At 39.3% G+C, this 23,462-nt stretch overlaps 1 protein-coding gene across 5 annotated transcripts in view; it reads left to right on the top strand.

Annotated features, from left to right (window-relative positions):
* KYAT3 (kynurenine aminotransferase 3) overlaps positions 1 to 19,417 on the top strand; it is a 28,037-nt gene extending 8,620 nt beyond the window's left edge. For 4 of the 5 annotated variants that reach the window (XM_076340563.1, XM_076340565.1, XM_076340561.1 and 1 more), the window contains 12 exons: positions 513 to 571; positions 1,817 to 1,961; positions 5,604 to 5,753; positions 6,952 to 7,038; positions 8,459 to 8,581; positions 8,663 to 8,783; positions 12,768 to 12,844; positions 13,736 to 13,825; positions 14,464 to 14,650; positions 15,665 to 15,738; positions 16,185 to 16,271; positions 17,686 to 19,417. In XM_076340563.1, the coding sequence (XP_076196678.1) occupies positions 513 to 571; positions 1,817 to 1,961; positions 5,604 to 5,753; positions 6,952 to 7,038; positions 8,459 to 8,581; positions 8,663 to 8,783; positions 12,768 to 12,844; positions 13,736 to 13,825; positions 14,464 to 14,650; positions 15,665 to 15,738; positions 16,185 to 16,271; positions 17,686 to 17,748 (1,263 nt within the window). In that variant the 3' untranslated portion in view covers positions 17,749 to 19,417. The remainder of the gene's footprint in view (positions 1 to 512; positions 572 to 1,816; positions 1,962 to 5,603; positions 5,754 to 6,951; positions 7,039 to 8,458; positions 8,582 to 8,662; positions 8,784 to 12,767; positions 12,845 to 13,735; positions 13,826 to 14,463; positions 14,651 to 15,664; positions 15,739 to 16,184; positions 16,272 to 17,685) is intronic. The other variant, XM_076340560.1, reaches the window with a different exon arrangement.
* Positions 19,418 to 23,462: the final 4,045 nt, after the last annotated feature.

Raw genomic sequence — 23,462 nt, 5'->3', positions numbered from 1 at the left:
TTTAAAGTTTTAAAAGTCTGAATGAAAATAGGAAATGTCTTTGCTATTTTCCTCTTACCCATCAATTTAACAAATAAAATTACATAGAAAATGCAAGCTTTCCAAATTGGATTGAGCAGGAATTGGGCTAGAAATAACACAGTCTTTAAGTTGTTAGTATATCATAGAAAAGAAAAAGAATGTATGTACCCTATTTTTTTCTTTTTAGGTCATCTTTTAAAGCTGTTGAGCTGAATTTTGCCCTGCTCCTTCCTTGCTGAAAGTTCAGTGGCTTTAGATAATGATGAATGAGAATTTAGGACATTTTTGTGTATTTTCTTGTTAGTCTGAATTCAAGCTATTATGGAAGCTTTAATGAAAGAACATGTCTATAATTTTGTGTAACTACTGAATTCAGCTGGCAGTGGTATATTTGAGAAAGCATGCGGGAGGGTTTGTCATGCAGAATCCAACAATACAGTACTTTGTCTTTCTTAACAAAACCCTTCTGTCTGTATATTTTGATCTTGCAGACAATGGCCTTCAGACACAAAAACACAAGACGAATTGAAGGCCTTGATAGCAATGTGTGGTAAGTAAAAGGAAAATATCTGCAAATTTCAGAAAATATCTTTGGCTGATACATTTTCTTTCCAAATTGATAATTATTGTCGATAAGAAGGTACGCAGCACTTGCTATCTCTGCTGAAATATATTTGGCACCTGCTTAGAAGCAATGAACTAAATTCTGTTAAAGGTGTGAATTAATTCTTAGTCTTGAGCTTTAAACGTTAGGCTTGGGCTTCTCTTCATCTAGTAAATCACATAAGACAAGTATAACTCTTGGGCATGGTCGTATAGCTGACTTTCAAATTTAAATGTTAACTTTGTTGAGTAATATATTTCAATTACACTTGATTTGTGTTTACCAAATGAGTCAGATTTCTTTTCAAAGCCATTATATTTGTCTTTATAATTTAGCTCATTATTTTTAATACACTTTTTTCTAGGTATTAAATTGGTCTCAAAGCAATATTGCCGTCACTGGTAAATATGGGATTTTGTTAGTTGGTGAAAACACTATTTTGGGCTTATGTTAGTTGTATGTATATATGTGTGTATATATATACACAAGGTGTTTTGGTCATCCAGCCTCAAACTCATTTTTAGTAATTTGTGTTAATTTTTGACAGAACTGTGATGCTATGTGGGTTTTTTGATTTTGTTTGGGTTTTTTTTTTAATCTTGTTAACATTTGGGTAGTGAGGAAAGAGTAAAATGCAAAGCTTACCTGTGAAGGGAGGGGGGAAAAAAAAAAGTTCAAGAATCCTAATGTTTGTATCTGGCAGGCTACTAGGAACAGTTAATGAACAGCCTGAAAGAGTCTGTTGCCTAAAATCACAAAAAAAAAATTATAGCACTCTGAGGTGACTGGATAGTTTAAATGACACCTTCACTTGACAGAATCTAGCCTTTAAATTATTGAATGTACCTGTTCTAATTAGGTCTACTTCATTTTGCAAAGAGGGTAGTGTTCCATTTCTGCCCATATCCAGAGTTACTGTGTGTTTGTGTGCGTACGCATCTGAGCACAGTTCTGCTGGCAGAAAAGTTATTCTGTGGATGCAGAAAGTCAACCTTTTATTGGGTGCCCTCTGACTCCTGTGGTTACTTACCATTGTCCCAGCCCCTACCTCTCCATGTGAGCACTCTACTTAAACCAGTTTCCACTGCTGTGAATTTGGCAAAGTGAAATGCTTTTTTTGTCTTTTAATCCTAATGAAGGAAAAGATAATTTTTTCTGGTATGTTAACTGTAAGATGTTTTTTCCCTTTAGGGTTGAATTTACAAAGGTGGCAGCAGATCCCTCAATTGTTAATCTTGGTCAAGGCCTTCCTGATATATCCCCTCCCAGTTATGTTAAAGAAGAGCTGGCAAAGGTAGCGGCAGTTGACAGACTGAACCAGTACACACGAGGCTTTGTAAGTACTGTGGAACTTGAGGACCCAAGTTCAGTGGAGAACATGCCACAGGGAAAAAAATTGACTTCGCTTTAAATTAGTTTTATCTGTAGGCCATACTGTTATGTCCCAAATTAAGTTGATCTAGTAGCCTTATCCGTTACTAATGAACATCCTCTGTGTAGGCTTCTTCAAGGCAGAATCCTTCAGCAAGAGCAAAATGGTAGAGCACATGTGGGATAGATTGTCTTTGAAGAGTCTTTTCACAGTTTAAAGAGTGTAAATGATACATTTACCTCCGATTTTGGTCAGTGTAAACATGAATCTGATAGAATAATGGTAGAATGAGAAGAAATACTTGATATCAGTTGAGACTGCACCTCTAGGATCAAGAAAAGATTCGCCCATAACATACAGTAGATTTCAGTGGAGATTAGGAAGTGATCAAAACAGTAAGTTTTTTCCCCTGGAAGATAGTCACTACCCATTCTGTAGGTTGGCTTGTAGCGTTTATGTCTTGAGCTGGGTGTGAGTGTGTGGCATTTATCATTGTCCAAGGTGGGATATTCAAGTAGTCTATTACTGTTCTAGTATGACCACTTCCTTGTTTGGTTTGTCTTTCTTATATTTTGTGGTAAAGAAAAACCATGTTGCCCAACTGAGAATCATGTGTCAGGATTGCTACAAGACCCTAAGGAGTCTATCTAATGTTTTTCTAGATGACCACGTTATGCAACAGTGATAGAAAAACACTGTATAGACTGGTAGGCCAGCAATTGCTTTGGTCGTTGTGGCACCATTGTCTATATATTCCAACATAACTTTTTGCCTATTCTCTTGAGAATCTGCATGTATTAGAACTGAACGGGGAGCAGCAGTGGCCAGCAGCTCCCTAAAGGAGAAGCTATCACAGCGAGCAGGGCAGAGGCCTCACCAGCCAGGTCCCAGTCTCACAGTACCTGAGCAAGGCAGGCCCAGAGATGGTGGCTGAGGTCAGCCCAGATCACCAGGCAAGTTTGTGGTGGTGAGGTGGGCCTGAGGTCAAGCCAGGAAGTCAATCTACAGGTCAGGCCCGGCAATGCTAACCATGGTTAGACATAACCCAGTGATCGCTGGGCAGGTCCAAGGGTGACGAGGCAGGTCTAAGGTCAAGCCACAGAATCAGTCTACAGGTAGGGGCCGGGATCAACAGGGTCTATGGCCAGGTACAGTCATGGCCGTAACTGAATTGCAGACCAGCAACCCTACTGCATAGCGCTTAAATGGAGCCCCTGGACCAGGGGCACAGCTCTGGATAGAGGCCCTGGGTGAGGCTGGTCAGGGCCATTAAGGCCTATTAGGGCTCTCGGGGCCCTGGCAAGAACAGAAAAAAGAAAAAAACCTAAATCCCCAGTGAAGGTAGCCTCATTACCATCCTTCTTTGGGTCACTTTGTTTAATCACCTTTAGTTGTGTGCAGAGTCTCTGCAAGAAGAATATATATATATATATATATGTATAACTTGAAAGTATAAAGCAATTGTTTAGTGGCAGACGCACACAAAAGATGGGTGGAATTTAGTGAACTTCTGGGCTAAGCATTAGTATGTTCATCAGCCATGTTGTGGTTTAATCTCAGCCGGCAACTAAGCACCACACAGCTGCTCGCTCACTCCCCCCTCCAGTGGGATGGGGGAGAGAATCGGAAGGGTAAAAGGGAGAAAACTCGTGGGTTGAGATGAAGACAGTTTAATAGGGAAAGCAAAAGCCGCGCACGCAAGCAAAGCAAAACAAGGAATTAATTCACTCCTTCCCATCAGCAGGCAGGTGTTCAGCCATCTCCAGGAGAGCAGGGCTCCATCACGTGTAACAGTTACTTGGGAAGACAAATGCCATCACTCCGAACGCCCCCCCCTTCCTTCTTCTTCCCCCAGCTTTATATACTGAGCATGATGTCACGTGGTGTGGAATATCCCCTTGGCCAGTTTGGGTCAGCTGTCCTGGCTGTGCCCCCTCCCAGCTTCTTGTGCACCTCCAGCCTTCTCAGTCGGTAGAGCATGGGGAGCTGAAAAGTCCTTGACTAGTGTAAGCACTACCTAGCAACAACTAAACCATCGGTGTGTTATTGACATTGTTCTCACTCTAAATCCAAAACACAGCACTGTACCAGCTACTAGGAAGGAAATTAACTCTATACCTGCCGAAACCAGGACAAGCCACAATAGGGTACCTGAAAAGTCATTGCTCACCAGGCAGACAAGGTTTTGGAGGAGCCTTGGCACAGGGGGAAAGGCTACAGAGAGAATGGGCTACAGTCTACCTTCCGGCAAATATTCACAGACTGATTCTCTAAAATGATTTGCAAATCAAGCATAAATATAATTTTCCCAATGCATGCAATTATTCAGTATTTACTTCTTTGACTTTGTTCTTTATTTCCAAATAGTTTGATAATTCCCATGATAACTATGCGTGTTTGCAGGTATATTACACTGCAGATAGTAATTAAAGAGGAATTTTTACCAATATTCCCATTTTCAGCCTTTGCACTTCCTCTACGAACTTCTGCACTTCTAAGATTTTTGAGCACAACTATTTGTGGTAGCAAATATGGGAGGGATGAGTATGAATGATGCACATCCATCTGATAATTGAGACATTGTCTCGGCTCTCTGCAGTGCTTGGACCTCTCATTGACTGTAGGGCTATGGCCTGTAGAGTGACCTAACGTGACTTGGGTGGTGCAGCATTCCTGTGTAGCTGACACACTCATGGCAAGAAATGGCTGTCATCTGAATCAACAATGACTTGTAAGCCTTAATTTATGGTAATGTTCCTGTTTACAGAAGGGTTCATGATTTTATGCCTTGTGCGTAGAGGTACAGTGTTCAATATTTTAGAGAAGGATTTTTGTTATGGTTGCATTTCCTGACGGAGCTGTTTTCTATTTCTACCAAGTATCCAAAAACAAAAAAGATTTTTCACAGCCGGAAACCTATAGGCTTCCTGAGTAAACAGATTGTGCCTTCTTATTTTCATATTGTATATGATCTTTGTTGCATGCTTGTTTTCGTGTTCTTTGCACATTTTGAGAAGAGTACGTTAAGTGCCATGTCCCTATAGGGGACACAAATGGTGAACGGTGCTCTGAGATTTGGGATATGATTATATGAATCATCATTCTGATCACAAGTGCTGTTTATCAGCAGTATATAAACAGAATAAAAAGATTTCCCTTGCACCAAATAATTTTTAGTTGAAAGGTAAGGAAAGAAACAGAAGGAGCTTCAGATGGAAATATGGGCAGGTGGGAAAGAGACTCTAAAGGGGGTGAGGATGAATTGGTGTCAGAGTATTCCCTTCTCTCCTCCTGTCTCTTGTCCTAGCGCTCCTATAGGCTACCTGGAGCTATCCTGAGATGCGATAATAAGATAGAAGTTAAAAATCATCAGATATACAAAAAGAATTTCCTGGTAGATACGAATAAATTGAAACCACTTTTCTTCCCTAATGTGCAAAAACCTTAAACCACGCTACCTGTTAGCAGCCATTAACACTGAGGGCTCATCTCTTATTTTTCTATTTCAAAATGTATTATTTTGATATATGTGGAAAAAAACCCAAACACAGGCTTTGTACGTTGTCAGGAACACACAAATCAGTTGCATTTGTTTGCTTTAAACAGGGACATCCGTCGCTGGTGAAAGCCTTATCTCAAGTATATGAGAGAGTTTGTGGAAGAAAGATTGATCCTCTCACAGATATCCTGGTGACCGTGGGAGCTTATGGATCTCTCTTTAGTACAATACAGGCATTAATTGAAGAGGGAGACGAAGTAAGTTTTTATTTGAAATACTCATGTATACTCACTGAAATGAGAATTTGCCTGTTTTTTATTTGTCCACTTTTAAATATGTTAATGTTGGGGCTTCTTTCTTCATTAATTTGATTTGTTACAGTTGCACATCTGACTTTCAGAAGCTGTAATCAGGAGACTATCCTTTGGATGTCTTCCTATCATTCACCAACTTACAAACCCCTTTCTTTCATACTTACGGTACCTGTAGCAGTTTCTTTATCACTATTACTGTTAGGTGACACAATACACACTGATTTCTTATTTGAGAAAACTTGTGGGCTGTTGTCTGCAACAGAAGACTAAGGGTGGCGCAAAGTATTGTTGGCATTTGAATAACCATTGTGTATCAAGTTCTGTTTTGGACTGTTGCATGGGAGCAGCATAGGTAGCAGAAAAGTCCTTTAAAGAAAGGATTGTTAGTTTACTGTACCAGCTGTGATGATTCATCCCTTCACTACTGATGTCTGCCTTTTTGACAATATTAAAAGTCATTTGGGGGGAATATTTGTTTGTATCTGTAGTGGACAAGAACTATTTGTGTTGTCATGCATTTTGCTTTCAGTGTTTTGTTCGTTTCGCTTGTATAATGTATTCTCATTTGTATCTTTTCTTCCTTTTCTGTTGCTTTGATATTCAATTCTCTTTTCTTGTAACAGTTCTCTGCAATTAGCCTTTGGGTTTTTTTTTTATCTAGCCTCTATGCAATTTTCCTTGAATTTGTCCTCTCTACCTGAAAATTTTCTTCTGATAAAATTTGAGGACTTCAGACATTCTTCTGACATTTCTAGATACTTGGAAATCCTGGAATTTCATGGACAGAATTAGGGCAGCTGTGCCTAATTGTTCATCAGTTTGCTGTTGCTGTCTCCTACCTTTGCCTTGCACCTTCAAACCTGTGTGCGGGACCCAAACGTTCCTAATACTGTATCTTAATAGTTGTAATGTGTAACTAGAGAAGAACAGCCTGTGTGTGTCGTCAAAAACGAGTAGTGCTTATCATACTTAGACTGAGGGCATTGTTATATGATGATCTAAAAGGAGGAACATTCTGCTATGTTAGATCAGGATGGAGTGCCAGAAACATTATCAAGTTATACCACCAAAGTAAATCTTGGAAGTGTGATGATTCATGCACGGTAAATTCTGTTTCTGATACTGATGATTGTAATTTCAGGTAATAATAATAGAGCCATTTTATGACTGTTATGAACCAATGGTAAAGATGGCGGGTGCAAAGCCTGTTTTTATCCCACTGAGAAATGTGAGTAGCTTTTTAAAAATTATTTATCATATAAAGTTTCTCATCCATACTCAGTACGGTTTGATGAACACCTTCTAGATGATGCTCTTCTGTATAGTTTTTCATAATATCCAATTGTATAAAAATGAGATAGATTGCTATAGTGTAAGTCTGAGGCAATGATAATCCAAAGCAGATAGAATATTTTATTACTGTTGGAGAAGGTGGGACAATGTTTCTCATTTACTTTAATTTGTGCATTCTGAAAGCTGATCAAAATTCCTTTTTTGAACGTCATCAGAAAATGTTTTCAGTGGAAATAAGGGAAGGAGGATCACATATCAGTGCAATTTCTGTATCTGCTGGTTTTCAAAAGATTTGGTTTCTGATGCCTTCAGCAACTCCTACAATGACAGAATATAATTTCTTTTCCAAAATCTGCTTACTAAATAAGGAGCTATCATGCTGTAGGCATATTTGCTATACATACGAGAATTCCTGTTTCCTTTATTGGTAAAAAGGAATAATTTTGGTATGGGTTAATTTTCAAATTGGTACTGCTGGCATTATGCTGGCAGCTTGCAAGGATTGTTCTGGATGCAAAGCGTTGATCCTGTTACCGTTGCCTTGGGTGACTGGCAGCCCTGCATGGGGAGGGCTGAGGGGCTCTTTAGGCTGGACTGTTGGATGAACACCATGAAATCAGAACAACACTGAGTGACAAAACCTCCAGGACAGCAGTGGGAGTAGGTGAGACTGTTCCTCTGGGTGCCCTCCTTCTAGGGACGTTTTGAATGATGGGGTTCCTCCAAGTATTTTCTGTTTCGCACCCTTGTTTTTGGTCTGGCCCTCTCCCAGTAACTTGCAGGTGTCAGAAAGTTAGTGTGGCCGTGCTCTTTGTTCTCTGTAGCAACTGGCCCAAACTTCTGTTGTCCTTGTGTAATACCACAGCAACTCCAGAGCCTCAGTGGTGCAGATTTTTAACTGTTTGGCCATTTTCATATCGACAAGGAGGAGAAAAAGACCTTGAATCTCTCCAGTGGTGATCAATCTTTCCAGCCAAGCATGCACACGCTTGTTCTAGTGTCTGCGAAGGCCATAAACTCTCCTGTCATGTGACTGGGCTTCCTGCGTTACACACAGTTATAATCGGCATCTGTGTAACCAGATCCTGGAAACCAGTTCCTGGGGAGGCTTTGAGACAGACGGTGGCCAGGAAAGGACAGCCACTGTCATAGTAATTAACCTTGCTCTTAGAGCCTCCCTGCCTGTTTCTAGAAGTGCCTTCTCCCAGGAGAGCAGGACAGATTGGATAGGTTGTCAACTATGGTTATGAAAGTGTCTGAGGATGATAAGTTGGGCATCTCTGTTTAGGCTGTAACATGTATTCAAATAATGCATAAATTTATTGGTGTGTTGTGTTTGTTTTTTTTTTTTTAAGAAAAATGATGGAAATTCTGCATCTAGTGCTGATTGGGTCTTAGATCCTGCTGAACTTGCAAATAAATTTAATTCCAAAACAAAAGCAATTATACTGAATACCCCGCACAACCCTATAGGCAAGGTAAGAATCCTGCTTTAACACTACTGTAATTTCCTTAAATACTGTGACTAATGCATTGTCCCTTACTTTCTTGTATCCCAGGTGTTCACCAGAGAAGAGCTCCAAGTAATAGCTGATCTCTGTATTAAACATGATACCCTGTGCATCAGCGATGAGGTGTATGAATGGCTGGTGTATAAAGGAAATAAACACATTAAAATAGGTACTGATTTTTTGTGGCAGCTTAGAAGTGGTTGCGGAATGACGTAAACGTGCCTCTTGGAGATAATGGTTGCTGGAAGGAGCTCAAACTTCAAGCTTTGACTATTTTACAATGTTTAGACTCTAAGGAGGAGAGCTCCTCCCTTTTCTGAAAAACATTTTGAAGAATAATTTCCAAACAGAATTTCCAAAAGCTCTTAAGTGACTTTGGAGCAGATATCCATAGAAAGCAGTGGGACTGATGCTCATAAATCAGTTGTGATCATCTGAATATCCCATCCTTATTCAGTTACTTTGTTGGCCATGACAGATATAACTGCTGTTCATGTATGTATATTGGACTGTGCTTTGCTGAAGAACTAATAGAAGGAACAGAGATTAAAACTTCCTTCTCAAAGCATTATAGAGATAATCAATGAGGGAAATGCATAATGAGGAACACAATTATTTTTGCTCACTACTTATAAAAAGAAAAAAAAGTATAAAGGTTAGTGCAGAGATAGATAGTGCATGAACACTGTTCCTCCAAAGTGCAGAGACGGTGTTAAATAATGGACATAGAATTCAATGAAGTAAGTCGCTGCATGGGCAGTATGAAAGTATGCTAAAGTCTTCAGGCGGTATTGCTGCAGGGGTAAAGCACCATTGCAAGAACAAACTAGAATGCCAAATATGATGTTACGTCTCTGTCCCTCTTGTTTTACTTCTTGATTCAAGTTTCACTGAAGTTAGTGGAATCATTCCCACTGTCTCAGAACAAGTGAATCTAGTGCAGGTTACTGAACTCCTTCCCCAATCCTATAATGCTACAGCTAAGCATCTATGTAAAAGTTTCTAGTGTGGTGGTCTTGGTTTGCATCTGCTGATGTATTTGAGCTGGCTAAAGCCAAAACTTCCTTCTTCTGTGTACAGATGTTTTGTTTCTGATCGTAGCACCTTGCGTGAACTATCTGTTATGATGTGCTTATTGTCATAATGAAGGCACGTTTCAGTCGTGTGCAATAGAGACATCTAGTTGAGATTAAATGATGAAATCAAGAGACATAAATACAACTTAGACATGAAAAAGCTTAGCTTTTTTCCTGGCTTTACCACTGGTTGAATGCTGAATAACTTTGCTTCTATGCTTCAATTCCATATAAGTAGAGTGGCAATAAAAGAAACTTTCTGTTAGTGGGGGCTACATCATTGTAAAAACTGAATCTTATAAATAATAAAAAGGAAATTGTATCTAAATGACCTTGCAATACTTAATAGCTCAGCTACACAGTTGCTGATCATACAGCTGCAGTACATTGATCGTACTGGCCATGCATAGGCTATGAGTCTGTTTTGAAAGTGGCCTAATTTCATGGCTGTTGTGGTGCCTTGATAGTGATACCTTCTCAAAGACCTTCAGACATGGAAGAAGGGGAACATTTTGGGTACATTAATGTGATAGTAATCTGAGTCAGTGCATCCTAACAAGTTACCACAGTAACTGAGCATGTGTGGCTTATCATGTCCCAATTGCAAATTAAAATGAATTAAATTAAAGCTTTCTTCATGGGCTTAGCAGGTGGTTCATGCAAATAGCTGTCCTCAGAACCAAAATCTCTGTGGGTGGTGTAAGGTAATCCATTTTCCTTTGCAGTGGCAGCAGGTCTGAACACTGATGTTGTCAGTTACACTTTGTCTTAATGGACAGGTGGTGAATTCTTAAGACACAGTAACTCTATTGTTCATTAGTATCAGAATTGTTACTTTAATGCTTCAAACCAAAACACTTCCAGTCAAACAAAAGGCATTCTGTAGTTTAGCATAAAATGTAAAAATACCGTGTAATGATAATGCAAGTTAAAGCCTGGACAGTTAGTCAGCTAGGTTTAGGTACATATTCTCTAACAGATCCCATGATATCATCTTTAGTGTTAAAATGATTATAAAACCTTCAGGGTAACACTGTAAACAATAACATTATTTCAGTAAAAGAAATAAGATCTGCTCTTTTTAACTTAAGTTTCTGAGATTTTTTTTTTTGTCTACAAAAGATAATACAAGAAAAAATGAGTGTGTTATTTCACTATTTAAAAACTCTTGTGTTTCCATATTAACCTCTACATATTCCATCAAATGCAGTGACACTTTTTTGGTGAGAGATGCAAAATGGATATTGCAGCAATTTACAGGGTCTGATGGTGGTTCCTTAATACAATTTAACAGGGGTTGCTAGCCATAGATCATAAAATTAGTACGGTCTTTGTGCTGCTGTCACTGAAGCAGTTTTCTGTAGTGTAGAGCACTTCATCGTGTTTCTCATCATTATCTGACTTCCGTAAAACCGTGGACCTCCTCTAAGTAATGATTAGGGTTGCACTGGCAGATTTAGAGATTGCATCTCATAACCGAGGATTCTGAACAAGCCTCTCAACAAGCTGAGCGCTATCCCAGGTAACAGGCTTATTATATGTGTTAGTTTGCACTTCATTAGTTTTTAAATTGTAGTCAGACTTGGTTATGGTGTCACATAATGATGTTGCCATATGGCACAGAGGAATTTCCCTCTCTATTTAAAACTTGCTGCTTGTAAAAGCAATGGAGCTGCTTCTTCCCCTGTGCCCTTTTGCTGCTGCTAATGTTTGAAATGCTGTTACATTCTGTCTCCAAGGTTGAATTCCTATGACTATGTGGCAAAACAGTCTCGCTAGAGGGCATTAGCTTTGAAATTCAATTCTTTTTGCAGTCTGTGAGAGCTTGCCTTTAGGAAGTGATCTATACTCTTGATCTAGCTAGCTAGAAGATGCATCTGTTCAAACTGCCTTTTTGTTTTCAAGGTCGCAGAGCAGTTGAGTGAATATGGGTGGGCTAGTTGGGATATGAGTTTCTTTCCTGCTGTTTTGTTTCTCTTCTTGGCAAGTGTGCTCAAAAAAATACAATACATGTTTTCAAATAACTGCAGAGACTTATACCGTGTCTAATGCAGATAACTGCTGCAAAAACTTCCTTACGAAATTCAGTGGTTTTATTTGGAAAATCTGTGTTCGTTGGTCTCCCTAGAGGAGGGGAGTTAACAATTGACAGGTTCACTGGTAGTGGTTCTAGTGTGCAAGCGAGGTGGAGCCGGATGTTGTTGACCACTGCAATTGCAGTAGTGGTATGACCTTGTCTAACTTTGTGTCTCAGACTTAAGTGTGTCTTGATTTATCTGTTTCTGTTGAAAATGAATTAAGTTAAAGAGTCCAAACAGAGCTCCCCTGAAGCAGTGTGCAGAAAAAAAAAAGGCAAACTACAGGAAGAGACCTTTGCTCTGTCATCTCCTTGGAAAGGAAACAAAGGATTTTGGTCTCCTACCAGATAGAAATACAGAGATAGGCCTCCATGTGTCCCTTAATCCTTGCAGACATCCTTAGCTAGCTGCTATTTTCAGTCAGTCCCAGGCCTGTTCAAATTATATAACAAAACATAATTTATTTACTCACTCTGCTAGTTTTCTGATTTTTACGGTGTTTGGTTCTGGGTTAGAAGTCTTAGTAATTCCCTTCTTTTTCTGATGTCTGAGACAGCCAGTGACACTGAACCGGACAATTCTATTAAAATAGCTTGCAGTGCCTGAGTTAATGTTGTATATGGTGCTATTATCAGGCATCAGAAATAATGCTGTCTTGAGATGAATGGTAGCCACTTCTTAGAGCATATCTTTCTTATGAATAATTACACATTTTAGCTGAGGATAACTAACGTAGTTTTCACAAACTGTGCCTCTCTCTTTCTGCCTCTTCTTTCTCCTTTCATTAATCCTTACCTTCTTTTCATGCCAAAAAGTATTGGGCCATATATCCTTTCTCATTTGTTAAAATTGCTATAACTTTAGAATATTCTCATTGCTTGCTTAATATGCTGCAATGTTTTATCAACATACAGCTCTGAGCTAGGGGCAGTACAGTTTTTCTAACCACATGGAATATGTGAATGCACCTTTACCCAATTAATTTTATTTTGTATACAGCTACATTGCCAGGTATGTGGGAAAGAACAATAACTATAGGAAGTGCTGGAAAAACATATAGTGTAACTGGCTGGAAGGTAAGAAGAATCAATATAAAAGAGTTCAGTTATATAAATAACAGAATGCATTTATTACACTAAAAAAGTCTCCGTTTTTATGACCTGTCTTTTGAAAGCTTCTGGCAAATCTCTGTGTCTCCAAAACATGAAGATAGCATTCAGTTGGAGCAATTACCTATCTTGAACACCCATGTTTTAATTCTCTTCTTGTCTCTCAATTAATAAGCTCTTGTGAGAAAACAATACTAAAAAAATAAACACAGTACGATTTGTTCAAAACCAGTCAAGATTCTTGGAGAAAACATGGATATTATCGTATTTTAACTTCCTGGTTTTGTGGTGATTTTTCAGATTGTGATAATGGTATGTTTTGGAATGGCTTATATTTCTGTAAGATATTTAATGATAATATTTTGCTTGACTTTAAAATACATATCAGAAAGTAAACAAAAATATTTAACCATTTGGCAACTAAATTCTTTCTTCTTCATCACCTGTGCTCAAACTGACCCATGACATATAGTGAGCTTTTGTTTTATGCCCAAACCACCTTTGACACAGGAGCTTATGAGATGGAAAGATTCTAAAACAATTAGGAATAACATTCCTAATAAATGCTCAGTTTGATTTCTCACCCTTGTTGAATGAAGAGGTAAAAGTTTGCTCAGTACCCTGTGAGAGAGAGGGATAAGTGAAACTATAACTGTTGTCTCAAATCTAGACTTTTTTTAATGGCATCATTCAGCGAACTTTGTGTAAACCAGCTCTTTTCTTAATTCTTTATCAAAACAAATTCCCTACCAATTCTTAACATAGAAAAACTTGAGACATCGGCTAATTTTAATTCTTTGTTAATTTTTAGTAACACCACTGCTGTAAGTAAAACATATGCATGCTTTCTTCCCTTAGCTTGGTTGGTCTATTGGTCCCCAGAACCTGATTAAGCATTTGCAAGTTGTTCACCAAAATACACTGTATACTTGCCCAACTCCATTACAGGTACGTACAGTTGGGGCAGAGGAGGTTATCTTCTGGTGTAGCAAAACTGTAGGCCTCACTGTAATAAAACAATAATCACAACAATGAATTTTTAGTTGTCAAAATATATATTCTGGGGTGCAAGACGAGGAGACAAATTTGATCAGCTCACTAGGCATTTAAAAAAAAAAAATCAGTCTCTTGCAGATTCTTTCTTCTTTTACCTACAAACTGCTGCTTCTTGCATAAAATGTGACAATCTTAGTGGTTTCCTAGGAAATATAAATAGAAGTTCTTGCTACAAGGTCTTGTTTTACTGAGCATTATCTCCGTCTACTAGTTTCTAGTATTCTATGATACGTTATCATCAATAATTTAAACTTGGCTTCAATTCAGATTGCAAACGCTTGTGTCAAGGACTGTGGCTTCTGTATATGATTAGTGCCTAACAAATGATTGGGTGCTTTGGGTATTGCCACAGCACAAAGTAACAAATAAATTACACACTTGGACGTAGCTTGTGTAATTTGTATATGCTGATTTGCCTAATAAGGGCCAGAATCGAAGAAAAATCCACGTGATTTCAGTAGGAAGTGTGTTGAGTGTCTTTGAGTGTACTGAGTGTCCATGAGTACTTTGAACATTGATTATGTTTCCAGGAGGCTTTGGCACAAGCGTTTGGGATAGACTATAAACGCATGGATGACCCAGACTGCTATTTTTACTCACTGTCTCGAGAGCTGGAAAGCAAGCGTGATCGGATGGCTCAGCTACTTCAGGAAGCTGGACTAAAGCCTGTCATTCCAGATGGAGGATACTTTATGATTGTTGATGTTTCTACATTAAGTTAGTATCAAGTTTATTAAACAGAGCGTAGAAAGCAAATACTATAGTTAATCTGAAAATGCAACTTTCATTTTAAACTATATTCTCATTTCATGTTTGCATAACATTGTCAGAAGTACTAACTGGGACTGAAATTTTCCATTTGACCTTAGCCTGGGAGGTACATTTTATAAACTTCAGCAAAGCCCTTGTTTGTGGTCCTTACTACTGTCCGTGTTTTGCAAAGCTTTGGCAAGGTTTTAGGGAGGATATAGTAGGTGGATAAAAATGTCTATTTTCAAAAGCTCTGTGATTATGAAAAAGTTTGAGAGCCAAGCACCTGGCTTAATATCCTGAGTTCGTACCCATTTGTACCTTCCCTTTTCTGTTTGTTTGTTTGTTCTTAATCTGAAGTCATACCCCGAAGGCTCTTTGAGGCATTCTGATTTCTAAACACTGTAAAATGCTACCAAAATTTACAAAACCTTTTGGAAATTCAGGTTATGGTAACTTTGGAGGAAGAATTCCCACAGGGGAACATTTTCAAGTTCCACATTTTTCACTACCTGGTCCTAATGGCACTTGTCATTCACACAGAAATGTTTAAACGCAGCTGGACCTCGCAGTGCTACCGTGTGTCAGAAAGTTTTAGATACCCCAGTTTCACAGATGAGAAAACTGCAGTTGCAGTGATTATTGCTGTCTGTGCTATAAATACACTCTTCAGTACCCTCCGCAGTCCTGATCCCTCAATAACCCGTACTTGAGGACTTCCTGGAGTACTGCATGGCTTTCTGCCAAGCTACATGTCTGAATTTGCTTTGAATGGAAAGCAAGTGCTCAGGTCAGAATGGAAAGGTTCAATCTGTTGGCCTATTTTAATTGTTACAGTCTAATTTTTTAATTATATTTTAAAATAAAAGCATACATCTTTATTCTTAAGTATTAACTATAATAAAGTGCTGTTAATGAATGCCTTCCCAGTGGAGTCTAGGAAATCTTACAACATGTTTGTTTTAAATTTAATTTTTTTAGATGTGGATCTCTCTGATGTAGATGAGAAACAACCTTATGATTATAAATTTGTCAAATGGATGATAACATCTAAGGTAAGGTGTCTTAGTCATACTCTAGCTTTAGAAATGCTTTTCTATTGAAAGCAAAAGCAGTGCAACTGTACTTATTAAATAATGTAGTAGAGATACTCCATTCAAAATATTATTTGGTGTTTATAGTAACTGCTGATAATGATGTGGCTAAAATATTGCTAAATATGCTGAAAATGTACCCTGTAGGTTTGTGTTACATCCCAGCACTTTTCTTTCAGCACGCTTAAATGCTAGTTGTACAGAAGTACCTTTGAAATGTTTTGCCTAGGAAAAGTAATTTGAATTTAGTTAAGCCTAGCTAGTGCATACAAAACTGAACCTTGTCTTTCCCTCACATGTTGGGAGGGAGAGTTCTAGAAATGGAATAGTAAAGTCATCGTGCTTAAAACAGATTTGTTTTATACATATATAAAATAAGCAAATAACATTTCTGTTTTATGTTTCAGAAGCTGTCAGCAATTCCTCTTTCAGCATTCTGTGGTCCTGAGACAAAAAGGGAGTTTGAAAAATATATACGTTTTTGCTTCATTAAGGTAAATTTGTGTCCTGGGAAGACTTAAGACTCCTAAAAATCAATGCAGTACAGAAATCTGCGAGAGACTGTTACATTTTGCTCAGGATCTCTCGAGTCGGATGGTTTTAGGAACAGAAAGTTAGCTTGGTGTAAAATTCAGCACAAAGTAGCTTCAACTGTCTTTTTGCTGAGGGACTTTAAACCATAAATGTGGGTGACATGGCTAAGAAGGGCAATGGCAGGAAAAAACTGGGTGGGTAGGCCTTTTTTAGCTTGCTCTATTGATTTTTAAAAACATTCTTGACCAGTGGTGACAGTGAAAATGAATGATACAGGTACGCTATCAATTAAGGTGAATTCTATAATCCAGAGCAGAGAATAATTGTATAGCAGAGTGGTATACCCCAAGCCCATTCAGTTTCCCGCAACAAAAACAGTGAGGAGGTCACCTTCAAATTTAGCTCACTTGCCTGAAAATACATAGGGTTTCACACGAGCTCCAAATTACAAAAGAAAACAAAGACACAGAAGTTATCTTACATGTTTTTTGTGAATTGGCTGACGTTTGCCATTTTGTGAGCACCTCCTTTTCACATATATTCTTCCTCCTGTTGAATCTGTTCTTGAAAAGACTGAAAGACTTTGGGGACACGTACATAAGCTTTGATAAGCCCGCAGCCCTAAGATATTTCCCCGATTGTTCTGTAACAGAGTCAGCATAATGGAACACGTGCAACTCCTTAACTGTTCTAGTATAAAGATCGGAGCCTTAGCTTGAACCAGTAATGAAGGGGAGTTTCTCCTTGTGTTATTTAGTTCTTTTGATGAGATACAAAGACTATGATATAAACCGAGCCAGTAACAACCAGGATGAAACTTGCTGGTTGTAAATGTGGCTTGCCCGGGATGAACAGCACTAATCATGTCAAGTTAACGACTACTTGTATGACTCGCCAGGTTGTAGCCAAGCCACACAACTGGCCAGTGGATAGATTACCCATATTTAGAGGGATTACGTTTAAGTAGTTCGCAGCATTACTTTGTTGCATGGAGATTTAAAAATCCCAACTGTACACATGAAGATTAGGAAACTATGCTAGCATGTCTCCAATATAAAGCTGCCAAGTACATCACTGCATAAATGCCAGGCATTTATATAAGAAGTATTGCTTTCATTAAATTTGATAGTATGAATGGTTAGAAAATACGTTATCTTTTAAATATACCTAATAAATATTTGCAAGGAATCAGCATTGAATTCTTTGTGTAGTCTAGATTTGTAGCTATAACTGTTAATGAAAAACTGACTGACAGGTATTAACAGGATGCAAGTGAAGCTGCCAAATATTGATGTGGGATGATATAATCATGACTGCTACTCTCTTTTCAAGAACTTCATACTTGCAGTAATAGTGATATTCCTTGTTTTGCAGAAAGACAGCACACTAGATGCAGCTGAAGTGATCCTGAAGAACTGGAATAAACAGACAGCCTGATTTTTCTTATTAACTCTTCCATCTGGTATAATTACCTAATAGTAGGGTTTTCTTATTGCAAATTTAAGAACAAATTACCTAATACAGTACAGAATTAATATGACATTGTAAATAACTTTGTGCTGCCACCTGCTGAGGAGCTAAAACAATGATTTACTGAAAAATGTGTAATGCAACTCAGAGATTATTTTCAGTCTTTTCAAAATCATTTACTTTTTTCCCCCAAAAAATCTATGGGATTCACTACTTCTACTGAAAGACAAAAATTTGTAGGACTGTTGTGTAAAATAAATAGATGATACAGGTATTTTAAAGCTTAGAAGAAAAAAGTGGGAGGTGTTTTTGGTATGCGATAGTATAGGACCTAGGGGTGAGACTTAAACATAGTGGTTTGTGAAACCCAATAGCCTGCAGTGAAGGAAAATTAAGATATGCCTCGTATTAAATAATTGCAGTGACTTTCTACGTACATACCTACCTACACTGTCCATGCACAAATTGCATCAGCTTAAATAAAATGATTGAGTTAAATCAATATAGCGTTTATACTATAAGCAAGATTGAAAAGTGCGAAGTTGCATAATTACTATTTTATTTTCCCACAATAGTCATGTGTGCTGCTCTGAAAGTATTCAGGCCTCAATAAAATTATAAAAGTGGCATCTAGAATAGGAATTCTGTTTACTCATGTCTACCTATTTATTTATTTATTACATGGATGAATCTACAAAGCAAAATAGAAGACGCTGCTTTAGAGGCTCCTTCACAATCAGATGTACAGTGACATCATTGATCCTGTCATCCTTTTTCTCACCATGTTCACGACATTGGTAACTTCACACCAAACTTATTTCAAACTCTTTAGATCCAGGGGGAGCACGGAGATGAGCCTAATACTGTGCTATGGAGCTCAACTAACTTTGTTTCAAGCTCAGTTGATAAAGGACTGTTTCAAAAGAGATCAATATGGAGAATTCTTTTCTAGTTGCCTCCTATTTCAGTTCTCTCTGCGACCTTTTCATCTGTGGATGGGTTTCCCACTCGCAGAAGCAATCCAGGTAGATAACCTTTTAAGGCTGTGTGTTATGTTCTCCATGTTGTTTCTATATTCTTCCCACTGGCCTTATGGTGGAAAGCCTGAACAAATGCAATAACTCATTTTGCAAATATTTCACTCGTTCTGTGATCACACAGCTGGAATCTTAACTGAATTTCATCAGACTGTGACCATGGCCAGGGCCTAAAAAAAAGTATAGAAACTGGACTGTGAGAACAGCTGCTAGGCTTTTTCATTAGTGCTTCTTGGTCTTGGGCTTTTGGGAGTCCAGTAGCTGGGTCTTCTGTAGTCTTTGTAGCTGTCTTGCACTGCCATTCCCCGAATCTCACCAGAAGATGGTTGGCTGGTATTTTTAAGGTGGTGTGTAGTCTTTGTGTAGAAAAATCAATTTAGTAATTAGAATGACTAAACTGAAATTTCAGCAGGCATTTCATGTGGAAATCCCTACATTAAATTCCAGGAGGAACTATTTTTTTAAGATACTAAATTTCTGTGAAATCTACACTCTATTTTACAAGCAGTTTAAAATCTGTTTATGTAAGTTGCACTGGGGAAGCTGTGCTGTTGCAGGAACTAAGAGGGCAGTGCAACAGTCTGTTGAGCTGCATGGTAGTTTGGGAAAGAAAAATGTAAAATAGTCTGCCGCTTTAATTGAAAAGTAATTTTTTATAAAATTAAGCAAATTTTTCTAGCATAAATACATGGTAAAAACATAGGCTTCTATGAAATGTTTGATTATGTGAATCAATTTTCTAATTTCTTAAGCCTCTGAAATGATACAGAATAATAAAATATTTGAATTTTGGTTTCTTGTCCTTTAAACAGGTGCTTCTCAATGCAATTAAACCTTACGCAAGTGATATTATTTTCATCATTGTTATATATAAAAACTTTTGAAGATCATTGCATCGTGCTTCTCTTGAAGATAACAGCTACACAGCACAATTCTCTAAGTCTTTTTTAAAACCCTATTTCTACTATCTAAGATTTCCCTGAGATAGCTCTGGGTGGTTAGCACGTGAGCACACACATAATTGGGTTATGTGGCCTCACAACAGTAGTAAGGTATTAAGGGTTCTTCCATTCACCTCTCTTTACAATGTTTTCATGTTCTGTTTAAAAAAAAAAAAAAAAAAAAGCACCTCACTGCTTCCAAAAGACTTGCTGTAACACACTTATATTACTCTCACTGGCAAATGGGACACCCTGTGTAAAATCAGTCTAGAATATGCATGAAAGAAAAATGATATGCAGGGCTGAAGAGGAAATTAAGAAAACTATAGCAAAATAATTTATCCATTGTTATGTTTGACTGTTTCAAATATCTCATTAGTATGCTAATAACTCACCTGCTAAAGCAGTGAATTTGAGTTGGGACGCACAGGTGGCCAATGCTTAAAGATAGCTCTGCATTGTGTACAGGTGCAGAGCCTTACTCATGTGTGCTGGTTTTGGCTGGGATGGAGTTAATTTTCTTCACAGCAGCTAGTGTGGGGCTGTGCTTTGGATTTGTGCTGGAAACAGTGTTGATAACACAGGGATGTTTTCGTTACTGCTGAGCAGTGCTGACACAGAGTCAAGGCCTTTTCTGCCTCTCACCCCACCCCACCAGCGAGCAGGCTGGGGGTGCACAAGGGGTTGGGAGGGGACACAGCCGGGACAGCTGACCCCAACTGACCCAAGGGATATCCCACACCATAAGACGGTCATGCTCAGCAATAAAGCTGGGGGGGAAGGTTGAAGGGGGAGGGGGGCGCTGCCCGGGACTGGCTGGGCATCGGTCGGTTGTTGGTGAGCAATTGTTTTCATTTGCATCACTTGTCTTTCTTGGGTTTTATTTTCCTCTCTCTTTGATATTTTTTCCCCCTTTTCCTTACAATTTTTTAAAATAATTATTTCTTTTTAATTATTAAACTGTTTTTATCTCAACCCACAAGTTGCTTTCTCACTTTTACCCTTCCGATTCTTCCCCCATCCCACCGGGGGGTGGGCAGTGAGCGAGTGGCTGCCTGGTGCTCAGTTGCCGGCTGTGGTTAAACCACCACCCTCATGTTATAGGTCCCACTGTATTAGACTTGAGTAGTTTAAATTCCTTTTTTCCTATTTTGTCCAGGTGCTGTAATGTGGTAATCTTTTTGTTTCATCAAATGTCTGAACACATAAGATGCAGCACAGAGATGAATTAACATACCAAGCATAATTCCGCTGCTCTGCCTATTTACTGTTTCCTTCGTTTGCTCCTTTGAGGCATTTGACTGACATCTGCTATTTTAACAAAATGACCGTTGGCTAAACCACCAAACCATTACAAAGGACCTTTAAGACATGCAAGTATGAACCAGTGACTTGTTTTCATTAATGTACTCCTCATTGTGTTTGCAAAGGCATCTGACTATCCCATTGCATTATTACTGAAATAATGCTGGTAATACTAGCAGTGTAAGAATTGCAATTTAATTACACATTTTTATTACTGACAGTAGCTAGCATGAGATACTTTGGGTGAAATTTTAAGAAACTCCAGAATGACCAGTTAAGTAAGTTTTAAAATAGGATTATTGTTGTAACTACGGTGATGGGAAAGAAACAGATACAGCTGGGGACAGCAAGGTGAACTTTCCGTAAGTTATTAAAATGATCTCTTGTTGACAGAGACTGTTAATAGTGGTATTCCCATCCGCCACATCAACCGCTTTTTTTCTGCTGCTTGTGGACAAAGCGCTTGAAAAATTGCTGCAGACAGGGGATAAAGAAATGCTGAGATACGATCTATCATATTTTTTGCAACATTTCTGAAAATGATTGTCATTCTATGGTGGAAATTAAACTCTTTCAAGTCTAGATAATGAGAATAGGGTCAGAAGGGACCCGCTGTTGACAGTGATTGCCAGCAGAAGATCTTTTTCATGGAACGGATTACATGAGAAGCCAGGACAAACCTGGAAAGCTTGATGGGACTGACAGTGCTGATGGGGCACATCTGTTGCAGACACTGCTACATACACATTTCAGAGGTTATGGGGGAACTTACTATCGCGTGCTGTGTTCACATTGACAGTTACAGTGATTTTTTTTTTTTTTTAAATTACTATTTCATCTTTTGGGTTTATTGAGCATTTGTGAAAAAGGTCATTGCAAATGGAAGAAGAGAAGCTTTAAATGTTTATCTTAGCATCTGTATCTTCTAATAGTTCAGCTTCCTTTTTATTCCAAAAGGTTGGTTTTTTTTTTTTAGACCTGAGGAATGTGTTGGCAAGTTCAAACTAGCTCATTTTCAACCAGCACACAGCATTTCAGTCAGCAGAAAAGTGTTTATAAGGTGTGTGATAATGAATTTGACTCAATATTAGCAAGTATTAAGAGAACTTTTAAACCCCGCTGAATTTCCTTCTTTGAGCTAGCAGATTGAAAAATATTCTTGTTATACAGTGCAGACGTGGTCTTTAGTGGTGTGAACAGTCCTTTGTATCTGATTAATAGATAGCCAATTTACATCTGTTCAGAGGCTTCAATACTGATCACTTTAAAGCACTGAAGTAGTGGCACCTGCCAAAATCTGTAGACCCTCCTGTCCTATTCATCCCTCTGTTTATCAGTGAGGAGAGGCTCATGCCGAAGATACAGTTTTTTGTCCACTGTTTAAAGCTTGCGCTTGAAAACCTGTTGTTGCTGCTCAATATACAGACTAATTTTGCATATGGATAATCTCTTGGGGAATTAGTCTGGACTGGAGTCCCGTGCTGGAGGGCTTTGGTTTTGCAGCAGCTCTTGTGGGTTTCTTCTTCTCCTTGGCCTGTTTGCTGCCAAGGTGGGTGCGAGGGCAAGAGACAGAAGAGAGCGGATCACACCATGCAGGAGTGTGAGGGTAACATGGGAAACCCACACAAACCAGCAGGCGTGCGCGTGTGTTTGTGTGTCTGCTTGAGCCAGGCTGAGCATCCGCATGGCCCGTTTGCCAAGGGCTTCCATGAGTCGCAGCAGGGCTGCCCCGACACCTGCGGGTCCTGCAGGAGGGCCAGGTTTTTCTCATGGTTGAATCATCCGAGTGGCAAACCGGAACAGCTGTAGCAGATGATGCCAGTAAGGGGGAACTAAACTTTTCTTGTCTTTTCTTCCCCTTTCTGGGAACTGGTCTCTGCTTGGTCTCAATTCCAGAGCCAAAAACGTTGTGCCCCAGACACTTCTGTGCAACCTCCAGCAGTTTTGCTTAAACTCGTTTTCTGCGGTGTTTCACCGAACTGCGGGAGTTCGCACAGGAACAGCTAAACGGGAGGCACGTCCCGCGGGCAGCTCTGCTTTGGTGCAGCAGTGGCAGCATGGTGACGAGCAGGCTGGCAGGGGGAAGCTTCTGCAGTGAGGCCCGTCGGCAGCACGCGGCTGCGCTCCCCGTGCTCCTGCCTGGGCCTTGGGTCGCGGCTTGAGGAAGGTTCCAGCTCGGCCCCCCACAATGCAGGCGTTTTAAGTGACAGGGGCTTTATGAGCCCGCAGCCCCAAGGTACCCAGCATCGTTGGATTTATCAGAACGAGATTTTGGTCCCTCAGCCGCCCTCGGTGCCAGGCCGCCCGGGCCACAGGCTGCCTCTTCGCTCGCGCCCGCCCTCGCCATTCCCTCGGGTGGCCGAGCCCTGCCCGTAAGCAGGCCGGGGAGGCCCGGGCC

This window comes from Aptenodytes patagonicus, chromosome 5 (genome assembly GCF_965638725.1).
Source record: "Aptenodytes patagonicus chromosome 5, bAptPat1.pri.cur, whole genome shotgun sequence".
Classification (NCBI taxonomy): Eukaryota; Metazoa; Chordata; class Aves; order Sphenisciformes; family Spheniscidae; genus Aptenodytes; species Aptenodytes patagonicus.
The sequence above is the reverse complement of the archived record's forward strand: the minus strand, read 5'-3'. Positions and strand labels throughout refer to the sequence as shown.